Source organism: Phoca vitulina, unplaced genomic scaffold (assembly GCF_004348235.1).
Source record: "Phoca vitulina isolate PV1807 unplaced genomic scaffold, GSC_HSeal_1.0 scaffold26, whole genome shotgun sequence".
NCBI lineage: Eukaryota > Metazoa > Chordata > Mammalia > Carnivora > Phocidae > Phoca > Phoca vitulina.
The window spans coordinates 9965326-9984127 of NW_022589729.1; the positions used below are offsets into that span (position 1 = coordinate 9965326).

Below are 18802 nucleotides of genomic sequence, written 5' to 3' on the forward strand. Positions count from 1 at the left end.
ACTATAATCTTAAAGAAATATAATGGAGGAGTCATGCCCAACATTTTGAAACTTAATGCAAACATAGTGTATGTCAAATTGTATGGGAATAGATAATATATATCAGAAAAACAGAAGAGAGTCTAAAAGTAGATCCAAGTATACATATAAATATAAAGCAAAATAAAGGAGGGCATTCAAATTCAATGCCAAAGGGTAATTTATGTGATAAATCATCGGAACATAATTAGCTAATACCCACTTTCAAGAAAAGAAAATAGATTCCTAAATCTCACACCATAAACTAAAAGTAAATTCTACAAAGATTAAACATCTAAAAAGAAATGCAAGCTCCAAGCGGGCAGCAATTTACAACTACTCTCTGGGGTGCCTTGGTGACAGCAGTCAGTTAGGCAACTGACTCTTGGTTTCGGCTCAGGTCATGATCTCAGGGTCATAGGGTCATAAGGTCAAGTCCCCTGCGGAGCTCCCTGCTCAGCATGGAGTCTCCTGGAGACTCCCTCTAGTGCTCACTCTCTCTGTCTCTCTCTCAAATAAATAAATAAATCTTAAAAAAAAAAAAAAAGGAAACAACTACTCTTCATTAATAAAGATATATAAAAGTAAAGCCTGAGAATGTAGAAAATTAGTGAATCTAAGTGAGAACATACAGGGGTCCCAGGTACTATTTCATTTTTTAGGGTTTTAAGTTCATTAATATAAAAAGCTGTGGAAAAACTACTTGTGGAAAAGATTACACTACTGAAATAATTTGAATATTTCTTTTGAAATCTTTTTATTGCCACTGTGTTAAATGATTTAACTGTACCTAAGGAAATGTAACATATCCTCAATTGTTTTCCTTTGTCACTATGCATATTAGTCTGTCATCAATGACATCCAGTGAAAACAAAGAAAGGCCACGGTCAAAAGCAAATGCAAAGAATGGAAAATGTAACAACGTCCTTCTTTTTATATTTGTCACTCAGTGAGTAAATTTTGTGCAGTGCTGCATGTCTCTGTCTAGCAAGCAGCAATCTTTAGCGCTGCTGAGCAATAATATAAGTTACACCTGGATAACTTATTATAATTGTTTCACAATTCCTCTGGAATTCCTTATCAATAAAAACATGTAGATAATATTTGAGCAAATTAAAAAGTAAAGTCTAAAACAGTTTTCTCAATTTAGATCCATAAGTTAAGTTCAAAACACTTCTTAAGGAAAAAAGAAAATCCTTCTTTCAAATCAGTCTTATTTCATATAAAAGTCATCCCCCAAAGAAATCACCCAAAGTCTTTTCCACAGGACTTGCTAATTAAAATAAAAACATAGAATGCTCTCAAAACGAAGTATGCACTGAATCCCTACTGCAATGAAAATACAAAGCAGAGATCACCGTTACAAAAGGCTTTTTTACACACATGGCAAACCTACCATAAATTTAGATTAAAAAAATATATCTGGGATTCTTTAAAATGTATCTGTAAACTTTACAAGACATTTTAAATATTTTTAACCTATTGTGGTTATTTTTTATCTAAACTCAATAGTGACAAAATGTTTATACATTCTTTTATTTTCAGCAATTAAGTGGGATCATAGTCTAAGTAGAATATAACCATTTATGTGCTTCTACACCATTCTCTGTCATCAGTAGCATTGTATATAGTGATTCTAAACTAAGAATCCTGCCCCTTCCCCAATTTAAAAAACAGAATCACTGGTCTACACTCTTCCTCATTCTCTTTTAGTTTCTGAGAATGCAAGAATTAATAAAACCAAACTACCTCTGTGTAAGTCTCACACATTATAGGTATCAAACTATATCACTTTTGCCCACAACTGTCTTGCTCCACTACCTCACTCCAATGTAGTCTTACTACCCCCAAGTATAGAGTACAAAAGACTGAAATCATTCTAAACAGAAAATCACAGGGCTCACATTAATAATACTGCCTTATCATTTAATACAATAGTTATGTGATTCAGAGGCTATATATAACAAGCAAAAAGAAATAACTTCCAGATACCTCAGTTATATCACAGTTGATACCAAGTGGGAAATAGACAAAGGCTACCAGTAATACTTACCAAAGTAGCTACAAAAATAAAAACAAACTAAATCTAGTCAAGAGATAGGGAAGTGGGCAAAATATGCAGGAAAAAAATATGACTAGCAACTCTTAAGTCCATAAATATAAAATCACAATCATTAGAAACTATGCCCTCTCCACAAGCAAACAAGTAATAATTATACAGTACCTGTAACACACGGCAAAATGGGCATATGCAGCTACAATCCAGTTGTGATGGCCAGCGACTATTAGCACCTTTCGTGGATCCACAGGAAATCCTGTTGGTTTTAGAAAAAGAAATACTTTATGTTCTAAAAGCAGGGACTGGTAAACTACGGCCCATGGGCTGACTGTAGTCTTCTGCCTGTTTGGATAAATAAAGTTTTGCTGAAACACAGACATGCACATTTGTTCACATGCTGTCCTTGGCTGTCTCCACGCTGCCAGGGCAGAGCAGAACAGTTATGTTTCTTTACATAAAAGGTTTGCCAATCTCTAAAGGTTGAGAGCAAACAGATCATCACACACTTTTTAAATAAAACTTACATTCAATGAGACTTTTCAAGATATAAATGTTAAAAAGAAAGATGAGGCAAAGATTACATTTTTAAAACATAATTACTCAGTATGACTCAGACTAAAAACATACGCATTTTTGTCTACTTCTGTTGTCTTTGCTTACCTAGCCGAACAGTCTCTTCTCCAGTTCCAGAGAGAGCAGGCTGGGTTCCATTTCCCCGAGCTTCACCTTCTGTGGAATTCAGTCCATTCCTAGAACCAGCAGAGGACCTAGCTGTGTTGTTTATTTTACGACTAGGAATACCTATGAAAAGAAATAATAAAATAAAATTATTTCTAAGTTCCACCTACCAAAAATTTAAAATTTCACACTATAACTAAGAGATATACAAATGTGAATTTCACCATGGCCAAAACATATCTTCCAATGTAGCAATTTACTGCAAGTAATTTAACTACCATAAAAAACAAAATGAAAATGAATCAAATTCTTTCAACAGATTTCTGATATTTATCATGTCATATCTGATAAGTAAAATTAAGATTTATTGTATTATATTCCATTTCTATCTAGCTCTAGGTTATAGAAATCAATCATTAATTCAGTCAGTCTACCACCAGTGTTTCCATTTACAGTACAGCTGCTTTGTGTGAGGTACAACTTACTTATGGAAACTTCTCTACAGCTTATTGTCAAATGTCTTTTATTTGACAGGGAGTCCTTTTTGGAAGGAAAATCTTGCTCAGAAGCCCACCTTAACACATGTTAAGGCAGAACTCTTCTAACTGACCGAGGTGGGGGGACGACACACGCTTCCCCTGCCTCTCTCCTGGACACTGACCGATTTCGGCAGAGCTCCCGGGCTTCTACAGAAAGGACAACTGACTGACAACTAGTGCTCTAACATCGGGGTTGGCAAACTATGGGCCACGGCTGATTATGTCTAAATAAAGCTGTACTGGTCGCATCCATTCATTTCCGTGTAGAGTGTATGGCAAAACTGAGTGGTTGCCACACAGATCTCATAGCTCACAGCCTGTCTGGCCTTTTACAGAAAAGACAAAGTCTGGCACATCCCTGGTCTAACGTACAGTATGACTTCTGTTAAAATTAAAGTTTGCAACATTTCCCGTCTATTTATATGTGAGAAACTCAATAATCAAAACAGAAATTTTCCTATATATATGTTTCTACTCGCAGAGTGATAAAAAACATTTTTTAAAGACTAAATAAAGTAGAAGTACCTGGTGGAGGCAAGTAACCGTGAAAAAGGACACTGCCACAAGATGAGCGCTCCAATTCTTCACATAAGAGAAGCCTTCTTACTAAAAACATGTCAAAGCAAACTTGTCAAGAGTACATGCAAAGAGAATAACAGTACTCCATTTTTATTTTCTCTAGTTAAAGAGGGTAAGGAAAGAAGAGGGAAATGTTTAAGTTAAATCAGTTGACAACATCTATTTACTATGAAAAACCACAAAAAGTAAGCACACTCAACTAGTCCATCAAAAAATAGGACCTGGTATAAAATATATTTCATTAGGCAAGTTTGCTACACGAAAGGTCAAATCATAAATACAAAACATCAGGACAACACATACCTAATGGAGTGATTCCATAAAATTCTGCTTCATGCCTGAGAACATTAATACTCACTCCCCTACAAAAAAAACCAAATAAATGATATATATCCTCCAGCAGCGGCAACTTGGATTATCTGAAGCAGAAGGAAAAAGTACTAGTTCTTAATGTGAACAAATTTATAAGGCTTTAAAACTTACTTTTCTCCTAACATCTTTAGTCGTTTTAAAAGGTCTAAATAAAAAAACTGCATGCCAACAAAAACATTTCCTTACTTAAAAACCATTCCTATGTAGATGAACTGGGTGACAGAGATTAGGGCTTCGAAGGGCTAGTATAAGTAAATTATCAAGAAATATGTAGTAAGGCAAACGAGTAGAAATCTTTCTTATATGGCATTAATTGCTTTTCTATTTTCATAATAATTATTTCTAACATATCTTAAACTCCCCAATTACATGGTAAAGCTCCCTACAAGCATGATCTACTTCTATTTTTTGTATACCTCACAGAGTGCTTGTATATAATGATTATGTAATAACTATTTGTTGAACAAAGAAATTCAGATAAATGATTCTCTTCTCATTAGAACAAAAATAAAAGCAAAACACAAAGTAAAAGGGCGGGGGGAAGACTAGCCTTAGAAAGGGCTGGGCTAACCAGAAGATTATAGTACAGTTAAACAATATGAAAACAAACAGTAAAAAGAACAGAAGATTAAGAGTTTACAATACTAATGATTCATTTTAGGTGTCAGTTATAATTTGTCCTTACTTAAGAAATACTGCCTGGGCAAAAATAAGAGTGGGCATCACTACAGATCTCATGGAAATTAAAAGGACAATAAAGGAATACTATGAATAATTCTATTCCCACAAATTTGGTAACCTAGATGAAATGGACCTGGACCAATTCCTTGAAAGACACAATTTGCCAAAACTCATGCAAAAAAAAAAAAAAAAAAAAGACAATCTGAGTAGGCCTATATCTACTAAAGGAACTTAATCAATAATTAATAATCTTCCAAAACAGGAAGCAACACACCCAGAAGGATTCACTTGTGAATTCCACCAAACATTTAAGGAAGAAATCATACCAATTCTCTATAATCTCTTTCAGAAGAAAGAAACAACGGAATACTTACTAACTCATTTTATGAGGCCAGCATTACCCTAATACCAAAACCAAAAACATTACAAGGGAACTACAGACTAGTATCTCTCATGAACACGGATGCAAAAATTCTCAACAATGCCATAAGGCAAGAAAGTGAAATAAAGGTACACAGAGTGGAACGGGAAGACATACAATGGTTATTCAGAGATGACATATCATCTATGTAGAAAATCCAAAAGAATAGACAAAAATCTCCTGGAACTAATAGATGATTACAGTAAGGTTGTAGGATACAAGGTTAGTATAAAAAAGTCAATTGCTATGTACCAATAATGAACAATGGAATTTAAAATTAAGAACACAATACCATTTACATTAGCACCAAAAAAAAAAAAAAAATTAAATACTTAGGTATAAATCTAACAAAAAATATGTAAGATCTATACGAAGCAAACTATGTAACTCTAATGAACAAAATCAAAGAACTAAATAAATGGAAAGGCATTCCATGTTCATGGATTGGAAGACTCAGTATTGTTAAGATGTCGGTTCCTCCCAACTTGATCTAAAATTCAATTAAATCCTAATCAAAACTCTAGCAAGCTATTTTATGGATAACGACAAACTGATTCCACAGTTTATATGGAGAGTTAAAAGACCCAATAGGAGAATAAAGCTGGAGGACTGCCAGTACCCAACTCCAAGATTTACCATAAAGCTACAGTAATCAAAACAGTGTGGTATTGGTGAAAGAAAAGACAATCTGAAAAGTCAACACGCTGTATTATTCCAATATATGACGTTCTGGAAAAGGCAAAATTATGGAGATAATAAAAAGATCAATGGTTGCACGGAGTGGGGATCAACAGGCAGAGCACAAAAGATTTTTAGGATAGTGAAAATACTTTGCACGGTATTAAAATGATGGACATGGGTCATTATACACTTGTCTAAACCCACAGAACGCACAACACCTCGAGTTAACTATAATGTAAACTATGAGTTTTGTGTGGTTATGATGTGTCACTGGAGGTTCATCCTTAATTAAAAAAAAAAAACAATGTACCATTCTGGTGAGTGGTGTTGACAGCGGGGGAGGCTATGCACGTGTGGGAGCAGGAGGTATATGGGAGGTCTCTGGATCTTACTCTCAATTTTGTTGTAAACCTAATACTGCTCCAAAACAAAGTCTTTAAAGAAAAAAAATCCCTGTGTTTAATAAACACCTGTAACTGCAATGTTAAATTGCTTTTATTTGTCAAATTAGTTGTGACTGGTTTAACACAAAAACAGTTGAACCTTTCCTATTCTATTTCAAAACCATCTGTGTTAACAGTACAGTAGTACTGCCTAATTACAAGGTGGCTCAGGACACAACAGTTCTTGAGGAACTCCAATCTCCTGAGGACAAGAAAACAAATATGGTAATTGTAACAGTGTGATAAGGGCAACACAAGAATTTTATGGAAGGTAGAGAATTAGAACACAGTATTTTTAAAATTCCTTCCCATCTTCTTTTGAAAGGTACTACTCAGAAAATTTTAATTTGCTAGGCCTCTTTAAGTAAAATAAGGCAGCAATTTATAAGTAGAACACTCAATAAATACGGATATTTAATTCTAACTAGTTCTGCCTTTCCTGAGTTATCTAACTGTGGATTAATCAACAAGGACAATTTACTAGAAGTAAATTCAGGCTTCTTTAATCAAATGCTAGGGGTCAAAATAATTTTACTCAAGAAGTAAGTAGTTAGTAACGTATCTGCCACCTCCACCTAAACCAAGAAAACAAACAAAAAGCTCCAACGAACTCTTTCATTCATTCAATAAATATCTACTGAAAAGCTACTATATGCACTGCAAACAAACTAGACCAAAAACTTGTTGTCGCTTTTAAGGAGTTCATATTCCAGTGGATATAAGCCAAAAATTATATAGTATTATAAAGAAGCAGGTCAAATAAACAACCAGAATTTTTTTTAATTTTTTTAAAAGATTTTATTTTTAAGTAATCTTTACACCCAATGGGGGCTCGAACTCACAACCCTGAGATCAAGAGTCACGTGCTCCACCAACTGAGCCAGCCAGTCGCCCCTAAACAATTAGAATTTTAAAAGCTATATCTAAAAAAGTATAGAAATCCTCAGTGGAAGTTCACTGGGAATATACAGAATAAAAGAATAATAAAATACAAATTAGATCGTAAATTCTTGTAGGAATCCAGACTACGGCAAAGTTAAAGAAATAGTTTAAGTGGTCATTCGTTTATCTACAAAAACCTACGTTAGATCCTGGGAATATACAGTATAGTGCTTGCGCTGTTGGAATTTCAAGTCAAACGGAAGAGAGACTACTGAAAAAGGAATATGTGTACAGAATGCTGTGGTAGCAGCAGGACAGGAAACTATGAAGACCTATATTAAGTGGACACAGCAGAGATCACTGAAGAAGTCAGGATTAAGCCAAGACCAGAAAGGGGTGAAACTATCAAAGCAAGAGAAATTAAGCAGGGGCAAGATCACAGAGAGCCTTAAGAAACAAAGTCCAAAATCTCTAGCCATTAATCAAAGAATATTAAATAAGAGTTTTAAGCAGAGTAGCAACCAGATGAGATTTATATTTTGATAAGGTAATGTTGGCTACAGTGTGGAAAACCAATTGGAAGAATGGAGAACTGAAGGCAGGAAACTCGTTAGGAAACTGCTGGGAGTAGTCTAGAGGAAGAGAAAGGATAGGTTGGTGGCCTCCATCTGTGAGTTTAATTCGGAGGAAACTTTCAAGCAAAAGTAATTTGGGGTCGGGCTGGGGGAGACCTTCCTATCCACAAAATATACCCAAAGTACATACCTATCAATAAGAATTGACTTTAAAGGGATGCGATTCTTACCGTAAGTCTAGTTCTTTTGTCCGAAGAAAATTTAAAATGGGTGCAAATGCTGCTGGATCTCGATCAATAAATATCTGTAAATGAAGAATTGTTTTATTTTCAAATTAAAAATAAACTGACATTAATATGTGTAACACAAACTGAGGGAACAAACACTAAATTATTTAAATATTATATTTACTTGATTCCACTCTTAAATTTGAATGTTTCTAAAATTGGCATGCAGTTTTAACTGTGTGCATTTAATGCAGTATTGTCTCCCCACCCCAAAAACCTATTATTATATTGATAATATTTTAATTTGTAGGAAAAATGGCATCTATTTATTGATATCTTTGGTAAAAACACCCAAGGGAAAATTTTTATCTGAAATATACTAGAATTCAGTAAATATTTTGAGAACATCATGCACAAATAATACCTTCTTACATTATTATTAATTATTGCTGACAGTGATTGTGACTTACATAACTTGTGATTCATACGTGAATCATTAAAACAATGTACTTTTATAATACAGGGGTAATCAAGAAAAGTAAGTATTGCACATTACTGTCAAAACTGGAAAAGAGGGGCACCTTGGGGGCTCAGTCATTTATGTGTCTGCCTTTGGCTCAGATCGTGATCTCGGGGTCCTGGGATCGAGCCCCTCGTGGGACTCCCTGCTCAGTGGGGAGTCTGCTTCTCCCTCTGCCTCACCCCCACTCCTGCTCTCTCTCTTTCAAATAAATAAAATCTTAAAAAAAAAAAAAAACTGGAAAAGTATACTATTGTCCTAACACCTCTACATCCTATTATCTCAATTTCCTCAAAAGCTAGGGATGGCAGATGATGACATTTCTTAAAACCACAAAATACATACCAAGAAAATAAAATGCTATAGAAAATATGAAATATATAATTGAAAACTTTCTAGAGGAATGTATACCAACCCTATTTTGAATTAATTATAAAACTGAATACCTTTTAAAGCTTAGGTTAGTCAACTAGACAGGGGAATGGTAGCTTACAGTAAAGCTCTTTATACTAGTATTATGTTTATACAATCAATGAGGCTGTTCTAGCTTCATAAATTCTTGCTTTTGTTTTCATTAGAACCAATGAGAAGTTGAAGAAACACCACAGATCAGTGGAGATCTTATTACTGATATCTTTTTTATGATCTCATATGGACACACCTGCTTTTGCTGTCTTAGTTCATCTGTAAATCCCATCACAGCAAATAAATACCTTTGGCCAGTGTGTTGCCTCCAACAGAAAGCTTTCTTTTGGTTTTAGGAGTACTAACCATTTACTTTACATACAACGTTGCACACATTATAACTGCTTTTTAAATGTATAAACCAGTATTTTTGTACTAAAACCTAACAGTTCTTTCCTTTCCTCATTTCGCCATTGCTGTACAAGTTCTTCAGGTTTTTCTACAACATAAAGAAATTGTAGGACTTTACTAATTTACAATATCTTACCATTCTCACTAAATATCAAAATATTTTAGTATTTATATTCATCTATTTATTGTTAAAATTTTAAGTACTGATTAAAAGTATTTCCTCTCCTGACAGTGTAAGCTCATATCCTCGAATCCCTCTAATCATAAATACTTAAATTGCTATATTCAGTATTCCCCTTAGAGTTCCCTTCTATTAACTATAGAAAAACTACACACAACAAGAAATAAAACACTTTTTAAGTACAAAAAGTGTCACTTGTCACTTTCACTTAGTGGTTATTAAAAGATTAGCTTTCCTGTGTTTTCTTAGGGTCCCTATATAATAAGGGTCAAGCATTATAAGCATTAGTTGATTCAATTTAGAAACATATATCAACATATTATACTCACAGCACCAGTTTCATCTCGAAGTGTTGAAATTCTTCCACTCAGCAAACTAGAGGACATGAACAATAATCCAGTTAGTTCTTAAAATCTGAATATGAATAAAATGCACAAATTCTTTACCAAATATTAAAGACCAATACAAATGAATCATCCTATCTCCAAAGTAAAATAAAAATTTTTTAATTCTAAGAGTTAAGATTTTTTATCCAAGAAAAACATTAATTTAACTGGAAAAAGGAAATTTTTATTACTTTAATGATCAAGTTTTTAAAAAATGGTATTAAAGAATTACATGAAATACCTGGAAAAAAAAGAATCTGGAATCCACATAAGAGTTTGTCTTGAGGTACTAAATCTGCAATGAAAAATTATCTGTTATTACAGATGAGGACATGATCTGAAATCAATATTCATTAACCTGCTTTAATATGCTGGCTAATAATCTACAAGTTGTTGCACAGCTATAGCTCTATCAATATTGTACATTTATTATTTTAAAATTTTGCCTCTTTCAATTCAGAGTTAAGATTATTCAAAAAGCTCTCAACAAAATCAAATAATTAACTCACTGGCATATACTGCTTCTTAAAACACTACTTTCCAGCATGCCCATCTCCTGAAGAATCAATAAGCCCATCACAACAAACCCGAACTTCTCAATATACCATTCAAAATTATCTTTGGGTCCTGTTTCATCTCTCCAACACGAATGTTTTCTCATCTAATAAGACAATACTTCAATGCCCCCGGACAATTCGTGCTTACTACCATTTCGGTATCTTTATCTCCACTTGAGGAACCTCCTCATGTCCAATAATCCAAATTCCATCCATTTTCTTGATACCACTCAGGTTTTACCTTCTCCTTAAAGGCTTTTCCAAATAGTCTATCCTATATTATCTTTTTGAGCTTCTGTTGCATTCATTCATTCAAAAACCACTCAGTAAATATCTCATTGTTCTGAGGTTAACTGCCATTTGATCAAGTCCAAACTGTCTTATTACCAATTTTGGAGGGAACTTTATCCCAGCCTACTGTAACAAACTACCTACGCAGTTTTTTACTTTCTGTTGCCATCACCATGTGTCCTCACACAGAAGAGAGCCTAAGAGATCTCTGTGTTTCTCCACATTCACTATCTAGCATTATATGACTGCTTTAAAACAGTCCCTGTGCCCATTAACCAGATCAAGAAAGGATCCAAGTAGTTTATTCAAGAAACCATGGCAAATTTTCCCAAGTGTGTATCTTAGCAGAATCGTAAGAAAAACTGGAGAACAGATTACAACAGTCAAAGGAAACTGACTTGGCCAAATAAATAAAAGCCAAGTCCAGTAAATGGCAAACTGAAGGATACAAGGATCCACTGTGAAAAAAAAAAAAAATCACTGTGTTCTGGAGGGTATCAAATTAATTCCAAATAAGGTCATTATAATTTATGATCTTTCATGTTTACTAATTATTCAGCAAATTGTTTGCCAGATAACTCAAATTTTGAGTTACTTAGAAAATTACGCAGGTCTGCTTAAAGTTGTATTAGCAATTTCAATTAAAATCAGCAGTTTGGGGTAGATTTAATAATTTGAAATCTCTGGGCAAAGGGATTGGATCCTCACCCCCACCATTTTTTTTCTTTTTTCAAACAGGAGGAAGACAAATGGGAAAAAACAAACAAACAAAAAAAAAACCCACAGACCTTTAAAACTGAGTTCCAAGTGTGACTTCATAAAAATGATAACATTTAAAATTACATATGACAAGCATAATTTTCTGCAATGAAAGCCTTTTCTACTGTTTTTTATCTTATACCCAGTGTGCCAAGAAGATGCCATAAAGATGCCATAAAGACACACACACACACACACACACTGGAATATTACTCAGCCATCAGAAAATGAAATCTTGCCATTTGCAATGATGTGGATGGAACTAGAGGAGGATATTATGCTAAGCGAAGTAAGTCAGAGAAAGACTATTATCATATGATCTCACTCATACGTCGAATTTAAGAAACAAAACAGAGGATCATCAGGGAAGAGAGGAAAAAATAAAACAAGAGGAAACCAGAGGGAGAAAAAACAAAAGAGACTCTTAATCATAGGAAACTGAGGGTTGCTGGAGGGGAGGTGGGTGGAGGGTTGGGGTAACTGGGTGATGGACAGTAAGGAGGAGATGTGATGTAATGAGCACCGGGTATTATATAAGACTGATGAATCACTGACCTGTACCTCTGAAACCAATAATACATTATATGTTAATTAGCTGAATTAAAATAGTTAAAAAACTAAATAAAACTGCAAGTCAAAAAAAGGGGGGGGGGGCGATGTCCAATCTGGTCTCAGCAAAAATGTCACTAAAGATATTAGCATATTATACTTCTTGTCATTTGCCTCCTTCTAAATTAATTTGGAAGGAAATTAAAATTATTTATTCTGCAATATTACTATGCCACCAACCCCTGCATTTCCGATTTATTATTTCAAATTCCTTTATCAATTCTGTAAGGTTGGTACTATTATTGTCACTTTACATTTTATGAAAACTAAGCACTAAAAAATAATTTGGCCTAGGTTGCTGAGCTAGTTAGAGATAAAGCCTGGGAGCCAGAACCCCTATCTGCATGATTCCAAAGTTCTTTGTAAGTCCCCCACTAGCTGGTCAGAGACCTCTCACATGAGGCCTCAGATCACACTCATTCATAACAGAATTAATCCCAAATTGAGTCATATTAGGTTTGTTTCACTAGTTTTTTTTTTTTTGTAAATAACGCTAACTCTAAATGAAACCTCATCTTCTCTACTTCCTGAATCACCCATAACGCGTTAAATAAATCATAAAAAACATTGCTCATTTTTGAAATTCCTTTGAGTATTTCCAATTTCTTATCCTTCCTCTCTGGGGGGGGGGGGGGTTTCAGAAAAAACAATGGGGAAGAAAAACACCTCACCTTAGCATACACTTCTCTGCTCACAGTAGGCTCTCCTTCTGATTTTTACTCTATCACCTCAGAGCCTACTTCCATTCTAAGCCACAGGTGGTTCTCCCAGTGGCAATTCCTCAACTTTAATGACAATGAAATCAGGACTTTTTTTTTCCTTTACAATGATTTAAGTGACTGTGTTAACATGTCTGTACAACATATAGATGCCTTCTGGACACCTCCTAGCTCTAAAACACTCCCAGAGTCTATGATTCAAAGTAACTCAAGAAAATATTCTCAGAATACCTGGAGTTGGATTTTCTCTTTTTCTATAGGCCATGTCATTACTTATTTTATAAACTATGTTATCCTAGCAAATTTAAAGTTTGTGGTGTTTTTGCTTAATTTCTCATTCCGAACAACTTTCATGTCTTCTAAACTGTTCAATCTAATAATACATTGACCTAATTTTGTATTCTTTGCTAATATCGCTTAGAAAACCTTAGATCCTGTTATGATCTAGTTCCATACACAGTGAAACAAAATAAAATGTTCAAGCTCCAAGATGGCTGCCTTTTATGATTTAAAAATGTAAACTGAATTCTACAGTCATTAACAAGAATTCACTCATTACACTACCCACTTTCAATATACAGTAAATAACAATACATTTAATTTTTATCATAAAAATGTGTTATGTCCTTTAGAATGCCTGGAAAAAAGATATCCACAATTATAGCAATTAGGAACCAGTACAGGGATTTTAAATGACTATAGTGCTACTCCTCAGCATTAACATACACTGAAGGCCAGCTCTTGTGGGGTATTCCATTTTTGCAACCGGAAGTTACCAAACCTGCAAATTTTTCATGTGGTTTTTACGGAAAAAATCCATTTCTTACATTAGGAGACATAAATCTTCTCCAAAGGACCGGTATCTATATAACGCCAATAATGTAGTATCTTATCTTACACTGTTAAACAGTTCTGTTTCGGGGAACGAGGGAAAAGAACAGGGAAAGAATGAAGAATTACTGTTTCTTGTGTTGAATTCTCTAGCACACCAAGAAAATGATTAAATACTTAGGATTAAAACACGATACATTTTATTCCTACGGTTCACTCCACTGCTGCTGTCTTGCATTTTAAAAGATATTAAAGTTTTAGACGTTGAAATCCTTTCATATTCTCGAGCACTTCATCGTTCATCTCCTACCAAGCTTTAAACTCAACCACCCCTTCCTTCCAACAGAGCTGGCAAAGTCCCATTTCTGAGAAGAGTGACTCAGAGCCACAGCAAATCCGCAAAAAATGATTTTCCCCCCAACAAGCTTAATAAAAGGCACAGACAGGGAGTGGAAAGCCAGAGAGAGGATAAAGAGGTTTCAGTCTGTCTACTCTGAGTGTGCCACACTGTGCCAAGGCTTTCCAGAACTATTAAAACTGCAGTTCCTGGACCCATTGCCCTGCAAGTTGAACAGATCGTGTCAAAGCCATGCACCCAGAAACTATGAAAATAAACAACGTACTGCGAATCTATGCACTCCATCCACCGAAATCCTTCGAGATTACAAACACTCCTTAATTAGGAGGGAAAAAGAGCACTGCACTTTCTTACCCCAGCGAACCGACACCTTGACCGAAAAGAGAGAAGGCAGGTTCATCTGCAAGAGCCAAACCACAAGGCCGGGCTTCTACAAAGTAAATTCCTCAAATAGGCTGTAAGGTTAGGTAAGGATGGCTTTTTAAAGTTCCTCCTAGCCTGAGAGCTTAGAAAGGGGGGGGGGGACAAAGGTTGGCATTCTAGGAAGGCAGGCACTTGGGCACATGGGCCCGGCTCGCGCTAATTCCAGAGGCCCTCCTGCCTCTCCCTTCCCGGAGCAGATACTTCAGTTCGAGATCCGCCGACATTCTTCCCGCCGGGAGGGCCCCCCGCGCTCCCCACCTGGCTCGGCTCCCACCTTCGCCCTCGTCCCCGCGACACCCGGCCCCCGTCGCCCCCCTGCAGGCCGCCCGCGGCATCCCGGCTCCGAGCCCCTTCTCCGCCGACTCACCTGGTCCCCCCCACGTTCAGCTGCACGATCTCGCCGCTGCCGGCCGCCGCCGCGGCGAAGCTGCCGCCGTGCCCTCCCGCCATCTCCGGCGGCTCCGGGCGCGCACGCCGCCCGCCCTCCCCGGCCGGGGCCGTCGAGCCCGCGGCGGGAGCCCGAGGCGGCGGCGGCGGCGGCGGCGGCGGCGGCGGCGGCAGGGCCAGCTGGGCGGCGGCGGCCGGAGGGCGGGAGGTGCGCGGAGCCTCCCCCACCTTCCCGGCGGCCGGGCCGAGCTCTCCCGCCGCCGCCTCTTCCCCTCCGCTCCCGCACGGCGGGAGGGCAGCCCGGCCTCCACCTCTCGCGGCCTCCAGGCCGCAGGGCCGGCCCGGGCCTCTCCTAGCGCTCAGCTGCCGCCGCCGCCGCCGCCGCCGCCGCCGCTGCCGCCGCAACGGCGGCCGCCGCAGCCGCAGGCTGCCTGGGAGAAGGGGTCGCCGCTGGGGACAAAATACCGCAGCGCTCACCCCTTCGCCCGCCGCCGCCGCGGAGGAGGAGGAGGTGGTGGAGGAGGAGGTGGTGGAGGAGGAGGAAGGAAGGGCCGGGGAGGAGCTTCCCAACCCAGCGGGGCTGGCGCGAAGGGACGTAGGGAATGTGCTCCTGGCCCGCCGCCCGCTCGGGCGGGATTCCACGTCTGTCTCCTCCCCGCGCGGTCCCAGCCTGTTGCCTTTCACATTGAAGGTTTTCTAGCACCAGGAGTCGAGTCCCCAGCTTGGGGGCAAGTCTGGGCAAACTGCCCTTAAGCAACTTTATTTATCGTCTCCTTTCTCCACATGGATTTGGAGGTGAGGGGAAATTTTCCGAGAGCTAGTGGTTGATGCCTAAAGGTAAAAAGTGCCAGTGCAGTGAAAATTTGGGGATGTTAAAACTTTTTTACAGCGTTTACCGCAGCAAATTCGTTACTGTATTAACTCTCTTCAGTCTCAACCCTGGTGACCGAAGCGGTTTTGTTTTTTGTTTTGTTGAGCAGGGAAGGAAACAAAAGGACAAGAACAAACAACCCGTAGCCTGTGTAGAGCAATGTGTTTCTGGAATATAGTAAGCATTCAGTGTTAGTCACACACAAGTGCACACTTTAAAAAAAAAAAAGTGTTTGCTTTAAATAGTATGTGTATTGGAACCCGAAAACTTACTTAGTGGCTACTGAAGTATATTTTAAAAATCTTAACACAAAGAGGGGTTCCTGGCTAGCTCAGTCTGAAGAGCATGGCAAATCTTGATCTGGGGGTTGTAAGTTCAAGCCCCACCTTGGGCATGGAGATTACTTAAAAACAGAATCTTTTAAAAAATAAAATCTTAACACTGTAACACCTGATGTTAGCTAAGAAAAGCTCAGAGGCAGTGTAGTACGTTTCAGAGTTCATTAGTCTGTGGTACTAAATTCTGTTAAAAAGAAATAGGCCCAACATGGAGTCACTTTTGCTAAGCCCCATCAAGACTTAATGCCTAACCTAGGGGGGCCTGGCTGGCTCAGTGGGAAGAACATGGGACTCTTGTTCTTGCCATCCTGACTTGGAGCCCTAGCTGAGGTGTAGAGATTATTTAAAAATAAAATCTTAAAAAAAAAAAAAAAAAACCACTTAATGCCTAACCTAATTGCAGTTTCAACCTCTCCTAGGAGTGGAAATTTAAACCAATTAGTCTGGAATTTCCAGATCAGCATTAGTGAGGTAACCTGCCAGATAAGGCCCCTGTCATCCCCTAAGGGAAGGTAACCTTGCCTGAAATAATTTAGTCTTTTTTTTTTTAAAGATTTTATTTATTTATCTGACACAGAGAGAGACAGCTAGAGAGGGAACACAAACAGAGGGAGCGGCAGAGGGAGAAGCAGGCTTCCTACTGAGCAGGAAGCCGGATTTGGGGCTCGATCCCAGGACCCTGGGATCATGACCTGAGTCCAAGGCAGATGCTTAATGACTGAGCCACCCAGGCGCCCCTAATTTAGTCTTTTAACCTCCCAGTCCTGCCCTCCTTTTGCCTCTAAAAACCTTTCATTTTGTGCCACTCTAAGGAGCTGCCCAATTCATGAATCATTGAATAAAGCCAATTAGATCTTCAGTTTTACTCAGTTGGATGTTGTTTAACAATTCTTAGCATGAATTGTGGTTTTTTATAGTTTTACCATTAAGAATTCAAACTGAAGACCTACATGATGTTATGATTTTATTTTCATTGTCATAATAATTTTAAAAAACACTCTGCTGAAAAATATACCAGTGATATGACTTTATCCAAATTTGATTTAAAAGAGGATAGCACAACTTACAAGATAAATATTATTTACCTCAGTTAATGATGATGAGGATAATAATAATAGCTAATTTGTATTGTTAAAAAACAAAATTCAACTGAGTAGATTTGAAGATCTAATTGGCTTTATTAAACACTTCATGAATCGGGCAGCATCCCATCTAGCAAGTAGAGGGGGGCCTCTGAGGAGTTTTACAGAATGGAAAGTTTTTATAGGAAGGAAGGTGGGGCAAGCAAATTAGTAGCAAAAGAAAAGAAAGGATTGTTCCATCTTCCATTACAAGGAGGGACAGGGGGTCTTATTGAAATTGCGTCATCTTTTTGAGGGATGGAGAAGGCCCATGTAACAAATTATTTTATTGGTGCTGGTCAGAAAATTCCTGACTACCTGGTTAAAACTTACATTTCTGGGGGAGGTTGACACTGCAGTCAGATTAGGCGCCAACTGGCTCTTGGACTTGGCCTAAGTGATGCCATTTTGGGCCTGTGGTTTTCTTTTTAACAGGATTTATTAAGGATTTATCACATGCTAGATGGCTTAGATTTTTTTGTCATTTTTTTTCTTCATAGCTATTATTATACTAAAAACCTGAGACTGAAAATGATCAGGAAACCTGCTTAAAATTACATAGCTGGCAAGTGGCATAGCAGGAATTTGTAGGCAAGCACTTTAATTTCAGGGCCTCTCTGCAGGGTGCCTTAAACCTTCACTGTATACTGAGAAGATGAGTAACAGTTCCGATTAAGAGAGCCCGAAATTAAGATTCCCTCATACCTTAAACAGTGTTAGCTATCTTCGTTCTAACCCATAATGTCTGCTCCTATCAGAATCTGAAACTTTGCATTCTAATTTGCAAGATAGAATTAGGTGGTAAAAAAGGCCGTTTAATTTTTCCTGGGCCCATACCTTGGAAAAATGTAATGATCACTTACTAACAGATTTTTGCCTTTAATGAATTCAAGAGGCAACATGGAGGTAAACTAAGGCCTGTGATATTATGATTTATTTATTTATTTATTTTTAAAGATTTTATTTATTTATTTGACAGAGAGAGAGATAGCGAGAACAGCAACACAAGTAGGGGGAATGGAGAGGGAGAAGCAGACTCCTGCAGAGCAGGGAGCCCGATGCGGGGCTCCATGCGGGGCTCAATGCGGGGCTCCATGCAGGGCTCCATGCGGGGCTCCATGCGGGGCTCGATCCCAGGAACCTGGGATCATGACCTGAGCCGAAGGCAGACGCCTAACAACTGAGCCACCCAGGTGCCCCGATATTATGATTTACAATAAGAAAGATATTTGGCCTTCATCCCCTGTTCTGGGACAGAACTCCTAAAATCATTGTAAATTCCTAAATGATGAGAGCACTAGTGTTTCTTTGTTATGTTAATGAGGTGGCATCTGGAAAGCACTTAAGTAACCTAAGGTTATGGGCTGGTTCCTAGAGGAGGACCCAACCCTGTGATTAGTGGGTTGGAACTTTTAGTCCCACTATCCCCAACTACCATCTCGAGGAAGAATCAATTACCAATGGGCAATGATTTAATCAA

General features: G+C 37.9%; 1 protein-coding gene across 2 annotated transcripts in view; it reads right to left on the bottom strand.

The window, feature by feature from the left end:
* The window catches only part of KCTD3 (potassium channel tetramerization domain containing 3), a 50130-nt gene extending 35043 nt beyond the window's left edge, over positions 1 to 15087 (bottom strand). For both annotated transcript variants that reach the window (XM_032422171.1, XM_032422170.1), the window contains exons 1-8: positions 14973 to 15087; positions 10300 to 10353; positions 10002 to 10047; positions 8159 to 8232; positions 4177 to 4235; positions 3820 to 3900; positions 2738 to 2878; positions 2243 to 2333 (exon numbers count right to left, since the gene is read on the bottom strand). In XM_032422171.1, the coding sequence (XP_032278062.1) occupies positions 2243 to 2333; positions 2738 to 2878; positions 3820 to 3900; positions 4177 to 4235; positions 8159 to 8232; positions 10002 to 10047; positions 10300 to 10353; positions 14973 to 15055 (629 nt within the window). In that variant the 5' untranslated portion in view covers positions 15056 to 15087. The remainder of the gene's footprint in view (positions 1 to 2242; positions 2334 to 2737; positions 2879 to 3819; positions 3901 to 4176; positions 4236 to 8158; positions 8233 to 10001; positions 10048 to 10299; positions 10354 to 14972) is intronic.
* Positions 15088 to 18802: the final 3715 nt, after the last annotated feature.